Genomic DNA, 20,129 nt, shown 5'->3' on the forward strand with positions numbered 1-20,129 from the left:
CTTTTTCTAGTGTTTTCAGGTTATTGTTTCTCAGGGTTGTATTGAATTTCTGGATCAGTTTTGAGAGAATTGATAATTTTATATTATCAATTTCTTCATTCAGTTAGATTTTTATTGTCTTGAAATAAAGTTTTATTATTTTCTTTTTCAAGATCCACTTGTTTGTTAGCCTTTTCGCCTGTCTTTCACCCTGACACAGTGGATTTTGTATGTCTACCAGGATTCTGTTCACCCTCTGTCCTAGGAGCTCTATCCTAAGAGTAGCTGTGGCCATCACTAGCTGTCCCTCAGGCAGAATCTTGAGCATCAGCTTCATCTCCGCCCCTTCCTGTCTCTGAATCCTGACCAACCTTGACTTCTCATGGGGCTGCCTCCTCTCACTGCAGTCCTCTGGATTCGCTGAAGACTCTGTGACTTTGTATATTCTATGTCCTAAGGCTAATATGTCCTTCTCACTTTAAGCTCATGAAGCATCCTCTCTGGGAAGCCTCCTTGACCTCTTCCTGCCCCTGCCCCATCTAGGCTACATTAAGTGCCCCTTCCCTGGCCTCTTGTAGCTCTTTGACATGTTCTTGAGCAAGCTTATGATAGAGTGTCATCATTATGATGTCCACCTAGTCTCGTCTTGACTGTGAGTGGGGATCTCTATTCAAGACCATCTGTACTCTGCTTGAGCTTCTCCCTCTGGGTTTCTTTTTAAAAATTTCAAGAGTTGGCCAGGCACGGTGGGTCACGCCTGTAATCCCAGCACTTTGGAGGCAGAGGTGGGCGGATTACTTGAGCCCAGGAGTTCGAGACCAGCTTGGGCAACATGGCAAAACCCCATCTCTATTAAAAACATACAAAAAATTTAGCCAGGCGGGGTGGCTCACACCTGTAATTCTAGCATTTGGGAAGGCTGAGGCAGGCAGATCACCTGAGGTCAGGGGTTCTAGACCAGTCTGGCCAACATGGTGAGACCTCATCTCTAAACATACAAAAAAATTAGCCCAGCATGGTGGCGCACACCTGTAATCCCAGCCACTTGGGAGGCTGATTCAGGAGAATTGCTTGAACCTAGGAGGCAGAAGTTGCAGTGAACTGAGATCATGCCACTGCACTCCAGCCTAGGCAACAGAGTGAAATTCCATCTAAAAAAAAAATAAACAAAAAAAAGCCAGGCGTGGTAGCATATGCCTGTAGTCCAGCTACCTTGGAAGCTGAGGTGGGCAGATCCCGGGTAATCCACCTCAGCCTCCCAAACCAAAGTGCTGGGATTACAGGCATGAGCCACTGCGCCTGGGCTTTTTTTGAGATGGGTTTCCCTCTGTCACCTAGGCTGGAGTATGGTGGCTCAGTCTCGGCTCACTGCAGCCTCCACTTCCCAGGTTCAAGTGATTCTCCTGTCTCAGCCTCCCAAGTAGCTGGGATTATAGCCACCCACCACCATGCCTGGCTAATTTTCGTATTTTTAGTAGATATGGGGTTTCACCATGTTGGCCAGGCTGGTCTCGAACTCCTGACCTCAAGTGATTCGCCTGCCTCGGCCTCCCAGAATGCTGGGATTACAAGGATGAGCCACTGTACCCAGCCCATCAAATCATAGCTATTTTCAAATCATCACTATTTTCATCTTATTGTTCTCACCAAAAAGGTGGTTTCATTTCTTCTATACTATCTTAATAAGTTCTTTTGTGTATTGTGTTCCCTTCAGGTGACAGCACAAAACCTGAGACTGTAGAGCCTATCCCTTCTCACCTGGCCTTGCCTGAGGAAGTCTCACTCCAGGAACAGCTGGCACAGGGAGTCCCAAGATACTCCTATTTGGGGCAGGCCATGGATCAAGATGGGCCATCTGAAATGCAGGAATACTTTTTGAGACCAGGGACAGACCCACAGAGTGAGAAACTCCATGGGAAAATGAGCCTTGAACATGAAGGTTTGGCGACAGCTGATGGTATATGTTCAATGATGATACAGAACCAAGTTTCAACAGAAGATGCTCTCTATGGATTTGACTCATATGGACCAGTTACAGATTCCTTGATTCATGAAGGGGAAAATTCCTATAAATTCGAGGAAATGTTTAATGAGAATTGCTTCCTTGTTCAGCATGAGCAGATTCACCCTCGTGTGAAGCCCTATGATTGCCCAGAATGTGGGAAAGCATTCGGCAAGAGCAAACACCTCCTTCAGCATCACATCATCCATACTGGGGAGAAGCCCTATAAATGCCTGGAGTGTGGGAAGGACTTCAATCGCAGGTCACACCTCACACGGCACCAGCGGACTCACAATGGAGATAAGCCCTTTGTGTGCAGTGAATGTGGAAGGACCTTCAATCGCGGGTCGCACCTTACACGGCACCAGCGGGTTCACAGTGGAGAGAAGCCTTTTGTGTGCAATGAATGTGGAAAGGCCTTTACCTACCGCTCCAATTTTGTCTTGCATAACAAGAGCCACAATGAGAAAAAACCCTTCGCATGCAGCGAATGTGGAAAAGGCTTTTATGAGAGTACAGCCCTCATTCAACACTTCATTATCCATACTGGGGAGAGGCCCTTTAAGTGCCTTGAGTGTGGGAAGGCCTTCAACTGCAGGTCACACCTCAAGCAGCATGAGCGGATTCACACTGGTGAGAAGCCCTTTGTGTGCAGTCAGTGTGGAAAGGCCTTCACTCACTATTCCACCTATGTCCTGCATGAAAGAGCCCACACTGGAGAAAAGCCTTTTGAGTGCAAAGAATGTGGGAAAGCCTTTAGCATTCGAAAAGACCTCATTCGGCACTTCAACATCCACACTGGAGAGAAGCCCTATGAGTGTTTACAGTGTGGAAAGGCTTTTACCCGCATGTCAGGGCTCACAAGGCACCAGTGGATTCATACTGGAGAGAAGCCGTATGTATGCATCCAATGTGGGAAAGCCTTTTGTCGGACCACAAACCTGATTCGACACTTCAGCATCCACACTGGAGAGAAGCCCTATGAATGCGTGGAGTGCGGGAAGGCCTTCAACCGCAGGTCACCCCTCACAAGGCACCAGCGGATTCACACTGCAGAAAAGTCCCACGAACCCATCCAGAGTGGGAACGTTTCTTGCGAGAGCACAGATCTCATTGAACACTCCATCATCCACACTGAGAGTAGCCCAGTGAGTGCAGTGAATATGGAAACGCCTTCAATTGCCGCTCATTCCTCCTCACTGGACATCAACGGATTCATAGTTGGAGAAACCCTACCATTGTAACAGATGTGGAAAGACTTTTTACGTACACTTCAGTCAACATCCAAGAATTCCTATTAGCGAAATAGTTTTTTAATGTAACCACTGAAGAAAATCTGTGGTGAGAGGAAACATCTTACCATCTGGTCATTCATACTGAAGAGAAACTCCATAAGCATCATCTCTCTGGGAAAACCTGTTTTAGATCATCATTTGTCACCTAAACAATTATGTTAGAAATTGACACAGCCAAGAGTCTTACTCTACATCTGATAATTCACCCATGAGAGAGACCCAGTGGTTACTGTGCACTTAGGAAAACCTTCAGCCACATCTTTCTTGTTAGTTTACAGTGAAATGTTATCTCAGGGACATTCAAACAAAGGAGGAGGAGTCATAGGGAAGAGAAAGAAATGGAAGCACAGCTTCTTTGAGACTTCCCTGACAAGCCCATGGCAATTTGTCATCCCCTCCTTATTTTATTTGGGAGAGGGAAATGTTTCAGAAACAAAAGGGCCTCATCCCCTTTATTTTCCCTGTGTATACATTCACTGCTGTCCAGTGCTGTAGACAAACGGTTTGTTTGAAAACATTTTGTGAAAGCCTACTTTGTTCCACAGCATTGTCTCCACTCTTGAGGAGCAGAAGCATATATCTTTATGAGAAAGATGGAGGCTTGAGCTATGAAATACTTTTACATTTAAGGATGTACATATGAATAGGCACATTTTACTGCACACTTCAGACGCTTTGATTTTTTAAAAAAATTGTTTCTCCATGTGTCTTTAACCACCCAGTACCATACTTTTTTCTTGATCTGGATCTACTTGTTAATTTCTTCTTTATTTTTCTGTAGGATGGAGATGATATTGTAGCTGTTTGTACATAATGTAATCCAGGGAGTCCTAATGCTTCCCTCTGATTGTGGTTTCTCAGCTTCTTTACTCCTCTTTAGAGAGAGTAAATAGTTCAAAATTCACCTCAACAATTTTCTAGAGGTCAATTTGGAACCAAAAATGAAATAAGACATGTAGCTAAAGTAAGTTAAAAGATTATGATAAACTCAGAAAATAAATACAGAGAAGGAATCTCATTTTTCAGTCTTACAGAAGATTGTGTGAAGGCTGACTATAAAGTGACTGGAATTTTAACAGGTGAACCTGCATATGTATATGCAGCTAGTTGTCACCATGGATTGAGTCCAGTCATAATAATTAATATGTTTAATCAGAATATTTTGGAATTTCTCTTTTGGTATTCTTTTTGTTTCTTTTATTGTTTTTAATTGACAATGTTTATGGGGTTTGGTGTGATATTTCAATACATGTGTGCTAAGAGTAATGATCAAATCAGGGTAATTAGCATATCCATCTCAATCATTTATCATTTCTTTGTGTTTAGAAACATTCACAGTCTGCTTTTCTAGCTATTTGAAAATATAAAATGTATTGTTGCCAATTATACTCATTCTACAGTGCCACAGAACACTACAACTTATTCAAATGGAATCTTACTTGCTGTAATTTTGTATTTGTTAACCAATCTCTATCTGCCTCTCTGCTGTCCTTCCCAGCCTCTGGTTACCACCATTCTACTCAACCTTTTATGCTTGCATATGAGTAGAAACATGGAGTATTTCTCTTTGTGTGCCTAGCTTATTTCACTTAATGTCTTTCAAGCTCATTCATGTTGCTGTGAATGACAGGTTTATTTTTCATGGCTGAGTAGTATTCCATTGTGTATATATGCCATGTTTTCTTTCTTCATTCATCTGATAATGGACACTTAGATTGATTTCTTAGCTATTATGAATAGTGCTTCAATAAACATAGGAGTGTAGATCTCTCTTTGACATATAGATATATTTGTTTTTGGATATATGCCCAGTAGTGGTATAGATCATTACCAGTGGATCATATGGTAGTTGTATTTTTAACTTTGTTTATTTTTCATTTTTTAAAATGGGGTCTTGCTGTGTTATTCAGGCTGGTCTCAGACTCCTGGGCTCAAGCAGTCCTGCACCTCAGCCTCCTGAGTAGCTGGGACTACAGGCACACACCACCGTGCCTGGCTATAGTTTTAGATTTTTGAGGAACATCCATACTGTTTTCCATATGGCTATACTAATTAGCATTCCTACCAGCCATATATAAGAGTTCCCCCTTTTCCATGTTCTCAGCAGCATTTTTTATTTTTTATCTTTGGTAATAGCCCTCCTAACTGAGGTGAAATTATATCTCATGGTGGTTTTGATTTGCATTTCCCTGATTAGCAATGTTGAGCATTTTTTCATATACTTGGCCATTTGTATGTCTCCTTTTGAGGGATGTCTATTCACCTTATTTACCCATTTTAAAATCAGATTTATTTATTTATTTTTTTTTGCTATTGAGTTCCTTTTGTATTCTGGATATTAATCCCTTTCAGATGAATAGTTTGCAAATATTTTATTCCACTCTACTAGTTGTCTCTGCATTCTGTTGTTTCCTTTGCTGTGCAGAAGTTTTTTAGTTTAATGTAATCCCTTTGTTTATTTGTGCTTTTGTTACCTTGATTTTTAGGTATTCATAAAATCCTTGCCCAGACCAATATCCAGAAGCATTTCCCCTATGTTTTCTTATGTAGTTTCATAGTTTTTGCTCTTACATTTAAGCTTTTAAACCATTTTGAGTTGATTATTCTGAGAGCATAGATTCAAATTGCCCTAAAAATACATTCCCAATTTTTGCTTTTGCTTTTTAATTATTTTTTAGAGACATAGTCTCACCACATTGCCCAGCTTGGTCCTGAACTCCTGGACTCAAGTGAGCTACAACTCAGCCTTCTGAGTAGCTAAGATTACAGGTATGAGCCAGCATACTTGGTGTTTTGAGTTGATTTTTGTGTATGGTGAGAGATGAGTCTACTTTCATTCTTCTGCATATGAATATCCAGTGTCCCAGCACCATTTATTGAAGAGACTATCCTTTTCCCAGTGAATATTCTTTGTGCATTTGTTAGAAATCAGTTGGCTGTAAATGAGACTTATTCCTGGGCTCTCTGTTTTGTTCCATTGGTTTGTGTGGTATTTAAAAAATACCTGTACCATGCTGTTTTGGTTACCATCACTTTGTAGTATATTTCAAGGTCAGGTAGTGTGATAACTTCCATTTTGTTCTTTTTGCTTAGGATTGCTTTGGATATTCAGTATCTTCTGTGATATCATGAATTTTAGGATTACTATTTCTATTTCTGTGAAAAATGTCATTGGTATTTTGTTAAGAGTGCATTGAATCTGTAGATCACTTGAGGTAGTATGTTCATTTTTTTTCAAAAGCTATCTGTTACAGGAAAGTATGTTCATTTTTATATTAACCATTCTAATCCATGACCATGGGATGTTTTTCCATTTTTATGTGTGTCCTCTTTGATTTACTTCATCAGTGTTACATAGTTTTCCATGTATTCTTATTTTATTTTTGTTGAAGTATTGTAAATGGGATGGCTTTCTTGATTTCTTTTTCAGCTAATTCATTGTTGGTGTATAGAAATGCTGCTGATTTTTGCATGCTGATTTTATATCCTGCAAGTTCAGTGAATTTATCAGTCCTAAGAGTTTTTTGGTGCCACTTTTGGAGTTTAGGGTTTTCTATATATTTGATCCTGTCATGTGCATACAGGGATAATTTGACTTCATCCTTCCTGATTTGCATGCCCTTTATTTCTTTGTCTTGCCTGATTACTCTGTCTCAGACCTTTTGTACTTTGTTAAATAAAAGGTGTGAAAGTGGGCATACTTGTTTTGTTTCAGATTATAGAGAGAAAGCTTTCAGCACTTTCCCATTATGCATGATGTTAGCTGTGGGTATGTTATTTATTATCTTTATTATGTTGAGGTACGTTCTTTCTATTATTATTATAATTTTTTTTTAATTTTTTTTTTTTTGAGGTGCAGTCTCACTCTGTTATCCAGCTGGAGTGCAGTGGCATGATCTCAGCTCACTGCAAGCTCCGCCTTCTGGGTTCACACCATTCTCCTGCCTCAGCCTCCCGAGTAGCTGGGACTACAGGTGCCCACCACCACGCCCAGCTAATTTTTTGTATTTTTAGTAGAGATGGGTTTTCACTGCGTTAGCCAGGATGGTCTTGATCTCCTGACCTCGTGATCCACCCGCCTTGGCCTCCCAAAGTGCTGGGATTACAGGTGTGAGCCACCACGGCCGGCCCATTCTTTCTATTATTATGTGTAATTTGTTAAGAGTTTTCATCATGAAGGGACATTGAATGTTACCAGAGGCTTTTTCTCCACCTATGGAGATGATCACATTTTTTGTTCTTCATTCTGTTGATTTATCATGTTTATTGTTTTGTGTATGTTGAACCATTCTTGCATCCCTAGAATGAATTCCACTTGGTCATGGTAAACAATCTTTTTGATGTACTTTTGGATTTGGTTGGCTAGTATTTTGTTGAGGAGTTTTGCATTTATGTTCATCAGGAATATTGGCCTGTAGTTTTCTTTTGCATGTGTGTGTCCTTGTCTGGTTCTTGTGTCATGGTAATGCTGGCTCGTGGAATGAGATTAGAATAATTCCCTCCTCTTCATTATTCGGGGAAAGTTTGAGAAGAATTCATATTTAATTCCCCTAAAATGTTTGGTAGAATTCAGCAGTGAAGCCATGAGATCATGGACTTTCCTTTGATGGGTGACTTTTTATTACTGATTAAATCTTGTTACTCAGAATTGGCCAGTTGAAATTTTCTGTTTCTTCTAGGTTCAATCCTGATGGGTTGTATGTGTCTAGGAATTTATTTTCTGTAGGTTTTCCAACTTTTTGGTTTGTAGTTGTTCATAATAGTCTCTAATGACTCTGTATTTTTGTGGTATCAGTTGCAGTGTCATTTTTGTATGTGTTTGATTTTATTTGAGTCTTTTCTCTTGGTTAGTCTAATGGTTTCTTTTCAAAAAATGAACTTTTCATTTTGTTGATCCTTTGAATTTTTTTTTAAGTCTCAGTTTTATTTATTACTGTTCTGATCTTTGTTAATTCTTTCCTTGTAATTTTGGGTCTGATTTGTTCTTTTCTAGTTCCTTGAGAAGCACTGTTAGATTTTTCTTTTTCTTTTTTTTTTTTTTTTTAAGAGACAGGGTCTTACTGTGTTACCTAGGCTGGAGTGTAATGGTACAATCAACTCAAACTCCTGGGCTCAAGTGATCCTCACACCTCAGTTTTGAATTCTTGGGCTCAAGCAGTTCTCCCACCGCTGCCTCCAGAATAGCTAGGACTACTGGTATGCACTATCATGACCAGCTAATCTATTTTTTTTTTTTTTTAAGAGATAGGGTCTTGCTATATGGCCCAGGCTGGTCTCGACCGAGCATCAAGTTGTCCTCCTGCCTTGGCCTCCCAAAGCACTGGGATTACTGGTGTGAGCCACCATGCCCAGCCAGATCTTTCTTGTTTTTGATGTAGGTGTTTATTGCTAAATACTTTCCTCTTAAAACTGCTCTTGCTGCATCCCATACATTTTTATATGTTGTGTTTCTGTTTTCACTCATTTTAAGACATTTAAAATTTTTTTCTTAATTTCTTCATTACCCATTGGTCATTCAGAATCATGTTATTTAATTTCCATTTATTTGTGCTGTTTTAAAAGTTCCTCTTGTTATTGATTTCTAGGTTTATTTCATTGTGGTCAGAAAGGTACTTGATGTGATTTTAATTCTTTTAATTTTTGTGATTTGTTTTGTGGTTTAACATGTGGCCTGTCCTTGAAAATATTGCATGTGCTTATGAAAAAAAATATGTATTCTGTAGCTGTTGGATGAAAAGATCTGTCAGTGTCTTTTAAGGCCATTTGGTCTAAAGTCAGTTTAAACTTGGTGTTTCTTTGTTGATTTTCTATGTATATGATCTGTTCATTGCTGAAAGTAGGGTGTTGAAGTCCACAAGTATTATTGTATTATTGTATTGTGTTCCCCTTTAGATCTAATAATATTTGCCTTACATATCTGGGTGCTCTGATATTGGGTGCATATATATTTACAATTTTTGTATCCTCTTCCTGATTTCATCCCTACTGTGTTTGATACAAAGTCTCTTATCGTAAGTATAGCTACTCCTTATATAGTCATGATTGTGGTAAAAAAAAAAAAAAAAAAAAAAAAAGAAAGAAAAGAAAAGAAAAAAATGTATAGCTACTCCTGCTTGCTTTTGGTTTCCATTTGCATGGAATATATTCTATTCCTTTGCTTTCAGTCTGTGTCTTTTTTTTTTTTTTTTTTCTCAGACATAGTCTCGCTCTGTCACCCAGGCTGGAGTGCAATGGCACTATCTTGGCTCACTGCAACCTCTGCCTCCTGGGTTTAAGCATTTCTCCTGCCTCAGCCTCCCGAGTAGCTGGGACTACAGGCGTGTGCCACCACACCCGGCTAATTTTTGTATTTTTAGTAGAGATGGGGTTTCACTATGTTGGCCAGGCTGGTCTCGAACTGACCTCAGGTGATCCACCCGCCTCAGCCTCCCAAAGTGCTGGGATTACAGGTGTGAGCCACTGCGCCTGGCCATATTTGTGTCTTTAGAGGTGAAGTGAGTTTCTTGTAGGTAGCATATAGTTGGGTTATTTAAAAAACCCATTTAACTAGTATATATCTTTTAAGGTAGGAATTTAATCTGTTTACCTCAAGGTTATTATTTTTAAGTGAAGACTCCTTTCATTTTGTGGTTTTCAGAATGTTTTGTATATCCTTTGTTCTTTTCTTCATCTCTTATTTTTTATCATTGTATTTTGGTGGTTTTCTGTAGTGATAAGATTTGATTTTTTTTTCTCTTTTTTCTTTGCCTATCTGCTCTACCAGTGAGTCTTATACTTTTATGTGGTTACATAATGGTGATTATTGTCTTCTTATTTCCAGATATAGCGTTCCCTTGATCATTTCTTGAAAGGCTGGTGTAGTGGTGATAAATTCCCTTAATTTTTGCTTGCCTGAGACACATACTTTATTTCTACCCAATTTCTCTCTCTTTTCTTTTTTTTTTTTTTAATGGAGTTTCGCTCTATTGCCCATGCTGGAGTGCAGTGGCATGATCTTGGCTCACTGCAACCTCCACCTCCCAGGTTCAAGCGATTCTCCTGTCTCAGCCTCTGGAGCAGCTGGGATTACAGGCACATGCCACCACCATGCCTGGTTAATTTTTGTAGAGATGGGGTTTCACCATGTTGGCCAGCCGGGTCTTGAACTCCTGACCTCAAGTAATTCGCCTGCCTCAGCGTCCTAAAATACTGGGATTATAAGCGTGAGCCACTGCGCCTGGCTATTTCTACCTAATTTCTGATGGATTGGTTTGCTGTGTGTAGTATTTTTGACAGATATTTTTTCTTTTCTTTCAGAATTTTGGATATATCATCCCATTTTTTCCTGGCCTGTGAGGTTTCTGCTGTTATTCTAATGAAGATTCCCTTATATATGACTTGATGCTTTTCTAGCAGTACTTTTAGATTTTTCTCTTTGTCTTTGACTTTTGTCAGTTCAAATATAATGTGCCTTGGAGGTGACCTTTTTGGGGATCTTTGAGCTTCCTGGATCTGAATGTCCATATCTCTCGCAAGACTTGGGAGGTTTTTAGCTATTATTTCATTGTCTTTTTCATTTTCTTTTATGTTTTATTTTTAATCTTGCTATGCTCTCCTTAGCAGCTGTAATTTCATTAAATATGTTTTTTTTTTAATTTGATTTTTTTTTGAGACAGAGTCTTGCACTGTCGCCCGGGCTGGAGTGCAATGACACAATCTTGGCTTACTGCACCCTCTGCCTCCTGGGTTCATGCGATTCTCCTGCCTCAGCCTCCCAAATAGCTGGGATTACAGGTGCACACCACCATACCCAGCTAATTTTTTGTATTTTTAGTAGAGACGGAGTTTCGCCATGTTGGCCAGACTGGTCTTGAACTCCTCACCTCATGATCCACCCGCCTTGGCCTCCCAAAGTGCTGGGATTGCAGGCGTGAGCCACCATGCCTGGCCTGTTTTATTAAAAAATTGTATTAAATATATATTTTTTTCTTTTTTTTTTTTTTTTTTTTTTTTTGTTGAGACGGAATTTTCACTCTTCTTGCCCGGGCTGGAGTGCAACGGTGCAGTCTTGGCTCACTGCAACCTCTGCCTCTCAGGTTCAAGTGATTCTTCTGCCTCAGCCTCCCGAGTAGCTGGGATTACAGGCACCCACCACCATGCCTGGCTAATTTTTTGTATTTTTGGTAGAGACGGGGTTTCGCCATGTTGCCCAAGCTGGTCTCAAATTCCTGACCTCAGGTGATCCACCCGCCTCAGCCTCCCAAAGTGCTAGGATTACAGGTGTGAGCCACTGCACCCAGCCTATTAAATATATTTTCTACGCCTTTTGTCATCTCTTTGCCTTCTGGAACTCTGGTAATATGAAATTTTTTTCCCTTGATGTTATCTAATAAGTCTTGTAGGCTTTCTTCACTCCTTGTCATTCTTATTTATTCTTCTCTCACTGGGTAATTCCAAACAAACTCTTTATCTTTCTTTTGCTTGAGTAAGTCTGCTATTGAAGCTCTCTATTGTACCTTATATTTTATACATTAAATTCTTCAGCTGCAGGATTCCTGTTTGGTGATTTTAAAATATTTCTTTTAAATTTCTCATTCATGTTATGAATTGTTTTTCTGATTTTATTGAATTATCTTTCTGTATTATCTTGTATCCTATTGAGGGTTTTTTGTTTGTTTGTGTGTTTTTGAGACAGAGTGTCACTCTGTCACCTAGGCTGGAGTGCAGTGGCGTGATCTTGGCTCACAACAATCTTTGCCTTCCAGGTTCAAGTGATTCTCCTGCCTCAGCCTCCCGAGTAGCTGGGACTACAGGTGTGCACCACCACACCCAGTTAATTTTTGTATTTTTAGTAGAGACAGGGTTTCACCATGTTGGCCAGGCTGGTCTTGAACTCCTGACCTCAAGTGACTCGCCCACCTTGGTCTCCTAAAGTGCTGGGATTACAGGTGTGAGCTACTGCACCCGGCCTTATTGAGTTTTTAAAAGATCATTATTTTGAATTACTTTTTTGGTAATTGGTAGATTTCCTTCTAGTTTGTTAATGGAGAGTTATTGTGTTCCTTTCGTGGTGACACATTTCCTTGCTTTTTCATGTTTGTTTTGTCCCCGCATTGATGTCTGTGCATCTGGTGAAACAATGGCGTCTTCCCATTTTTCTACAGTCACTTTCATAGAGGCTTTCACCTGCACTTGGTCCTTAGTGTGCTAGTTGAGAAGGGTGTAGTAACTCTGTTTCCAGATAAGTGAAATGGTATAGTCTTTGTTCAGCTTTATCAACAGTATTTAATGTTGGCAGTAACTGTGTTTTCCTCAGTGGCCTAGGTTGTAAAAGTCTGTAGCAGTGGTGGCATAGGTTGTTAATGGCAAGGGCTTTTTTGGAGTCCTATTTTCATTTGCCCCACAATGAAGTTACTTAGCCATGAAGATACTTCTTGCTGTCAAGTGTGATATGGCCTATAGGCAGGTACAGTGGCTCTGGGTTCCAGGTGCAGGTGCTCAGGGCAGCTGTGGGTCTGGGGTTCTAGGCTCAGCATCTGATGAACCTATTGTGGCACCTGGGTTTTGAGCTATAGATTTGCTCCATGTGGTAGAATTGGAGGTAGGTTTACCACAGAGCCAAGATCTGTGACTCTGATGTACCCCCTAGCAGCTTGGGCCCAAAGGGCCAGGTTGTAGCTTTTTGTTTCTGGGCGGCCGGGCACAGCACAGGCCCAACTCTAGGGAAGAAGTGGTGCTTTGGAGTGTTGGGCCAAGGAAACAGAATACAGCTGCAGTTTGGTAACCGGAACCATTCAGGCTCATTGGCAACTCGGGTTTCTGGCATAGCACAGTTGTTGTTTGGGCCTTGGGCAATAGGGAGCAGCCCAGTGATGACTCAGCTCCCCAGGGAGAGAGCTGTCTCAGCAGCTCATACTTCAGGGTGTTAGTCCCGCCCCCTGGCAGCTGGTTATCCAGCTAGCTCCCAAAAGTGAGTACTAGAGTTGTTTGGCCTGTAGTGTGGGGTGTCTCATCTCATGCCCTGCTTTGTTTCACTGGAATGTGAAGTCCCGTGCCAGCTCAGCCCAGTATTGCATAGCTACTCAGTTCAGGCAAGGCACTGCATCCCCAGGGGGTAATGTGCCTTGTCAGCTCAGGTCTAGGGTGTGTGACCTTAGGTTGGCCCAGGCACCATTTTCCTGGGATGCAGGAAGCTGCTTCAGATTAGGTACTGGACTGTGTGTCTGCTTTGGATGGCCAAGACACTGTCACCTGGAAGGCAGGGTGTGGTAGGCAGGGTGCTGCTTAAACTTAGGCACTGGGGAGGCATGACTGCTCTCGATGGCCAAAGTACTGTTTTCCCAGGAGACAAGGTACTGCTTCAGCTCAGGTACAGAGGGGTGTGACTGCTCTGGATGGTTAATGCACTGTTTTCCCAGGATGCCTGACATTGCTTCAGCTCTGGCCTAGAGGGGCAGGATGCAGCAGCAACTGGGAGGGGCAGGTGGAGGAGTTCCGCCAAGGCATCCTTTCCTCAGGAGGCAGTGTGCAGCTTCAGCTCAGGTCCCTGGAAGCAGGGCAGTTTTGGGAGAAGTAGACTGAGAGAGGTAGATGGTGAGAGGTGGATGTTGCAGATCTGCCAAAGCATTGTTTTCCCAGGAGGGAGTGCACAGCTTCAGCTCTAGTCTAAGGTGACAGGACACAGCCTAGCATAGGGATTTGAGGGGTAGATGGTGCAGCTTTACCACTGCATGGCCCTACATGGGAAGGTAGAAAAGCTGCTTGTAGATGTTGGGCCACCAGGTGGGGGTGGTTGGTGATGGCTTATCCTCAGGGATGAAGGGGTGCCATGGAACCAGACAGAACTCCAGCAGTTCCAAGATAACAGCACAGTAGCTGTATGGGCCACTGGGGGCAGGACAGTGTCAGCTCCTTAGGAGCACAGCTGTATGGACTCCAGGCGGGTCCCTCAGCTAAGCTTAGTGCCTGTGAGGGCTGTAGGGGACCCCAGTGGTGAGTACTGTAGGTGTCCAAGGTGGTGATGGACGCTGCTAGTATGCTATTGCTCACTTTTTCCACATACGGAGAAATTCCCTCTGGTTTTCAGCTGATCTTGGCTGGGGGATGGGGTTGTGGAGGCCAGGTGTTCCATTCTCTACTTGGCTATCCTGAGTTTCTGTGCTCACCAGAGTTTTTGTTATTACTTTGACATATTCTGGTGCTTTCCTTTAGTTATTTGCATTAAAATGTAGTTGCTTATTTATTTTGGCTCTGTGGGGGTGGGGAGAACAGCATTTACGGACTGCTAATCTGCCTTCTTGCTGAAGTCACTCTCTTGCTACAGATACTTGGTTGAAAACATTTTCGTTTGCATTCTGTAAATAACTAGGAGTAGAATTACTGTGTCATATGATATGTGTATATTTACCTGTATAGGAAACTGCCAAGTTGTTTTCCAAAATGGCCGTACCATTTTGATTTCTCACCAGTATTTTGTGGGAGCTCCAGTCCTACATCTTTTTGAGCACTTGGTTTTGTTACACTTTAAGTTTTTCAATTTAACAGATGTGTAGAGGTGTTTCATTGTGGGTTTAAATTTCATTGCTGAAATGACTACTGATATTGAGCATTTTTTCATATGTTCATTGTTCATATATCTTTATCTTTCCAAATCTTTTTTTTTTTTTTTTTTTCTTGAGATGGAGTTTCGTTCTTCTTGCCCAGGCTGGAGTGCAATGGCGAGATCTCAGCTCACCACAACCTCCGTCTCTCAGGTTCAAGCAGTTCTCCTGCCTCAGCCTCCCAAGTAGCTGGGATTACAGGCCCCCACCACCACGCCCAGCTAATTTTTTGTATTTTTTGTAGAGATGGGGTTTCACCATGTTGGCCAGGCTGGTCTTGAACTCCTGACCTCAGGTGATCCGCCCACCTCAGCCTCCCAAAGTGCTGGGATTACAGGCGTGAGCCACTGCACCAGACCCTATCTGTCCAAATCTTTTGTCCCACTTTAAATTGTTTTTTCTTCTTAACATTGAATTTTAAGAATTCATTGTATCTTCTAATATTCTGAGTGCTAGTTATTTGTCAGATACATGTTTTGCAAACCATTTATCTGTATTTGGTTTCTTTTTGTTATCTTAGCAGTGTATCCTGAAGAATAGTTTTAAATTTTGATATAATCCAAAATATTTCGGTTGTTTGTGTTCTTTGTTATCCTGTCTATTTTTGTTGTTGTTGTTTTATAGATATGGGAGTCTCACTACGTTGCCCAGGCTGGTCTTGATCTCCTGAACTCAAGTGATCCTCCCACCTTGGCCTCCCATCCTTGTCTACCTAATTAGGCTTTGTGTAACTCAGTGTTGCAAAGCTTTGACATCTGTTTGAGTTAATGTTTATATATGTTGTTACTTAAGGGTTTCACATTAAATTTAAACATACTTATATTTTATAACCAAACAAGTCATGTTGGGGCATACTCATTAGGATTGAGTGCTTTCTTACACCAAAATACATGTATACAAAGATTTAAAACACTTTTGGCCGGGCGCGGTAATCCCAGCACTTTGGGAGGCCAAGGTGGGTGGATCACAAGGTCAGGAGATCAAGACCATCCTGGCTAACACGGTGAAACCCCGTCGCTACTAAAAAATACAAAAAATTAGCCAGGCGTGGTGGCGGACACCTGTAGTCCCAGCTACTCGGGAGGCTGAGGCAGGAGAATGGCGTGAACGCGGGAGGCAGAGCTTGCAGTGAGCCGAGATCATGCCACTGCACTCCAGCCTGGGCGACAGAACGAAGACTATGTCTCAAGAAAAAAAAAAAACTTTTATAATAACAACTGTAAACAGTTCAATTGACAGTCATTTGTAAGATGTTTAAGTAAATTGTGAAACAGTAAGTAAATGGAAGAAAACATACTGATTAAAACTGCTGCTTTTATCCAACAAGATGGATGAATTTCCCAGGAAAGAATACTTGAGTTCAGGCCTGTTCAAGTCCCAACCTGTTTGTGGTTTGAGGTTGCTCTCTGCCTCATAGAGCAAAGTGGAGAGTTTATCTTCTGGGAAGACAAAGTTTTCTTCTTCTCTGAAAAAGTTTCCTACATAGTTGGCTTTGGCATTTGCAAGGAATGAAAGGTCAGGGATTGAGGCCTCATGAGTCTGGATTTCTAGCTGAGGTTGAGAGAAAAGGTAGTGATTGTAACCAGAAAATCCAGAGTGGGTGTAGTTACCTCCAGAACTCATCACTTAAAAAAAATTTTTTTTTGAACTGACATGCTTGAGGCTTTTTTTTTTTGAGATAGGGTCTTGCTCTATCCCCCAGGCTGGAGTGCAGTGGTGCAATCATAGCTCACTGTAGCCTTGTCCTCCTGGCCTAAGCAGTCCTCCTGCCTCAACCTCCCTAGTAGCTGAGACCACAGGTGCATACCACCATGGTTGGCTAATTTTTAAATTTTTTGTAGAGACGAGGTCTCCCTATGTTCCCCAGCCTGGTCTTGAACTCCTGGGCTCAAGTGATCCTCCTGCCTCAGCCTTCCAAAGTGTTGGATTACAGGCGTGAGCCACTGTGCCTGGCCAGAGCTCATCACTGTTAACTCAGCCTGGGTTTTTCACAGCAGTCATGGAAATAGGTTCATTAATAATAATAACATATAGTCTCCCTCTCAAAGAAACCTTGAGTGGCAGTGACATACCAGATACACAGTAGGAAATACTGTAGAATTATGTTGTTAAGTTCATAACCAAACATCATACATGATGATAAAAGACAAAATAATGGTCACATTTATGCAGTATTAACTGAGAGGGCAAATTTGTGCCTGAGAAGCTATTGGGAATGTTCTCTCTCTTTGCATTACTAGGAATTACATGGGAAACACATGTAGGCAGTCTTCAGGCTATTAAGATTTGTCCACTTAATCTTTACTTATACATGGATAAAAAATGGGAAAACATGATAAATGTAATAAACTAATACACTCAACCCTGCCCCTTGATTATATAATAGAACAAAATCAGCATGCCCGGCATGAGCCTGCCAGATTGCCAATTCCATCCTCCACCTTCAGAGGATGCCGCCATCCAGAATTTTGCCTTACTCATTTTACTTTCTTCATAGTTCGACACCTTAAATGTATATTACTAATAGTAGCTTTACATTTTTGGCTGATTTTAAAATTGATATAAATGAAATAATGCTGTAGAGATGCTTTTTTGTATTAATTGGATATACTGTTATTCTTAAAGATGTTTGGAATGAATATACCTTTCTAATTATCTTTTTAAAATAATACATTAAATGATACTGCTTTAGAATTCATGAACTGCATCTCATGAGAATATGTAGAGATGACTTGGGCACGTAAAGTAAAACTTCAGGTTGAATATCCTATGATAATTTAAAAACAACAAAATTGTGTGGTGAGTAGAGCTTGAGCACTTTAAGGCACCATAGGGACCCCTTCAATGTAATGATGACAATGCTGAGGTGCAGAGAAGTCAGGTAATTAGCCCAAGCCCCTACTCTAAGGGCAGACCCTATCTACTTTTCCTAATTTGTCAGAAGACTGCCTATTATACTATTTATAAAAAGTCCTATGAAATTGGTATTGTCATTATTTTACAAATAAAATAATCTTCAATTTTTGTTTCCTCTATGCATGGGTTACTTTGTATTTTGTAATTTGAATTTCAAGCGTAATTAAAAAGAAATCAGGTATCTAGGCTGGGCATGGTGGCTCAAGCTTGTAATCTCAACATTTTGGGAGGCTGAGGCAAGAGGATCACTTGAGGCCAGGAGTTTCAGGTATCTTTTGTTGATCTCTACACTGATTGTATTCTCTCTTTTATTCTATGAAAGTTAAAGATTTTTTCTGATACTATATATTGTCAGTTTTTTAAGTACTCAATTTGTGCTAAAAGAAAACATTCGGCAACTGATATCTGCTGATCTGTATGTATCTATCAGTCCAGATTTGTCCATTATGGTGTATGAATCTAACAGAACCTCACCGATGTTATACCTGCCTTCTTGAAATCATTACTGAGATAGCTAATATTAAAATATCCTGGTTTGTCTGTATATTTAATTCTTTACTCTCATTATACTAAATTTTTTTTAATGTAATTTGAATTGATGGTAAAAATTGTATACAGGCCGGGTGCAGTGGCTCACTCCTATAATCCCAGCATTTTGGAAGTCCTATGCAGGAGGATTGCCAGAGGCCAGGAATTTGAGATCAGCCTGGGCAACATAGTGAAACTCTCATCTTTATAAAAAGTAATATTAAAATTTTAAAAAGTGTATAAACTGTAAAGTATATTTTACTGGTGTTTTCTTCCTTATTCCTAGTTGTCAGATGCAAATACACATTTTTGTGTGTTTGTGTTTAGTAATTATAAGTATACATTTTTCATTCTTCTATTTCATATATTTCTATGACATTATATCTTAGATGTGTAATTTATGAACTATTACTGGATTATTTTAATCCATTAAAAATTACTATTCACGCATTCTATATTCAATTCATGTGATAGCTAATATATTTGGTTTCAAATGCATCTTATTTTGTGGTTTTCTTCTAGGCTGTTTTTTGTGCTTTCTTTTAAAAATATATAGGTTTTAATATTCTTAATTTTCTTTTAGTTTGAAATGTATATACTCATTTTATTCATTAGTCTAAGATAAGAATTGTAACACTTCTCTAACCTATTAGAGAATTGTTAATACCTTTACCCTTCTCTTGAACACATCAAAGGATGTCATTGAGTGTTGGTATTGGAGTATAGCATATCTATTATTCTGCTCAATTAGAAGATATTGTTCATGTTGTATAGAGATAATAAGTAATTGTATTGATCTGCAGATGCATCCATCTCTTGGATTCTCATTCCTTCTACCACTGCAGACCTTTCACCTGTAATCACTTTCCTTTGGCCTTAAGGATAACTTTTAGGGTTACTTTTCTACTAAATTTCCAATTTTTGACCAGATATAATCTTATATTGTGCTCTTCCTGAAAAATACTATTATTGTGGATAGAAATCTGGGTTGGTAGTTATTTCTTCAGCAATTTGACCATGTCATTCCACTGTGTTCCTGGCCTCCTGTATACTGGATGTGAATGGATACAATTATATATTGTGTTTATAGTTTTCCTGTGCTATAGGAACAGTATTCGAATCTGATGCGAAGGACAACACACCCTAGAGATTGTAACAGTGAGATGAACCCAGTGATTGGATGGGGTTTTGAGTTGCTGGAGTAATGAAGTTACAGTGTACAATGCATAAGCAACATAATAAATGATATGTCTGGTGAACAAATGGATGGATTGTGCCATTAACTGGTTAGATGCTTACCCACATGTCACAGAAGGTCTTCACTTGCAAGGAGGGTGGGAAATACTTCTTGGTCAGCTCTCAACTGTGCAGCATCAGGCCCCTTTCAATGGGGAAGAGCCACACAGGAGCAATGAGAGGGGGGAGGCTTTTCACACTGGACAAAGGGATTCCAAGTACAGCAATTGTGGGAAAGGCTTTTGCTGCAAATACATACTTTTTCAGTATCAGAAAATCCATGCTGGAGTAAACCCTTATGAGTGCAGTCAGTGCTGGCATACCTTTAATAACAGCTACCATTCTATAGTTACACAAGAGAATTCACAGCAAAGCTGTGCCTTTTGAGTGCAGTGATTATGGGAAATTATTTGGCTCCAGCTCTAATCTCCATATATACCAAAAAATTCACACAGGATCAAGGCTTTAAGAGTGTGTTGGCCAGGCATGGTGGTTCACGCCTGTAATCCCAGCACTTTGGGAGGCTGAGGCAGGCGGACCGCAAGGTCAGGAGTTCGAGACCAGCCTGGACAACATAGTGAAACCCCGTCTCCA

General features: G+C 40.6%; 1 protein-coding gene across 2 annotated transcripts in view; it reads left to right on the forward strand.

Annotated features, from left to right (window-relative positions):
• The window catches only part of ZNF460 (zinc finger protein 460), a 28,636-nt gene extending 9,074 nt beyond the window's left edge, over positions 1-19,562 (forward strand). For both annotated transcript variants that reach the window (XM_054462878.2, XM_054462877.2), the window contains exon 3: positions 1,694-19,562. In XM_054462878.2, coding sequence (XP_054318853.1) covers positions 1,694-3,225 — 1,532 coding nt within the window. In that variant the 3' untranslated portion in view covers positions 3,226-19,562. The remainder of the gene's footprint in view (positions 1-1,693) is intronic.
• The last annotated feature ends 567 nt before the right edge of the window (positions 19,563-20,129 follow it).

The sequence above is a fragment of the Pongo pygmaeus genome, chromosome 20 (genome assembly GCF_028885625.2).
Source record: "Pongo pygmaeus isolate AG05252 chromosome 20, NHGRI_mPonPyg2-v2.0_pri, whole genome shotgun sequence".
Lineage (NCBI taxonomy): Eukaryota > Metazoa > Chordata > Mammalia > Primates > Hominidae > Pongo > Pongo pygmaeus.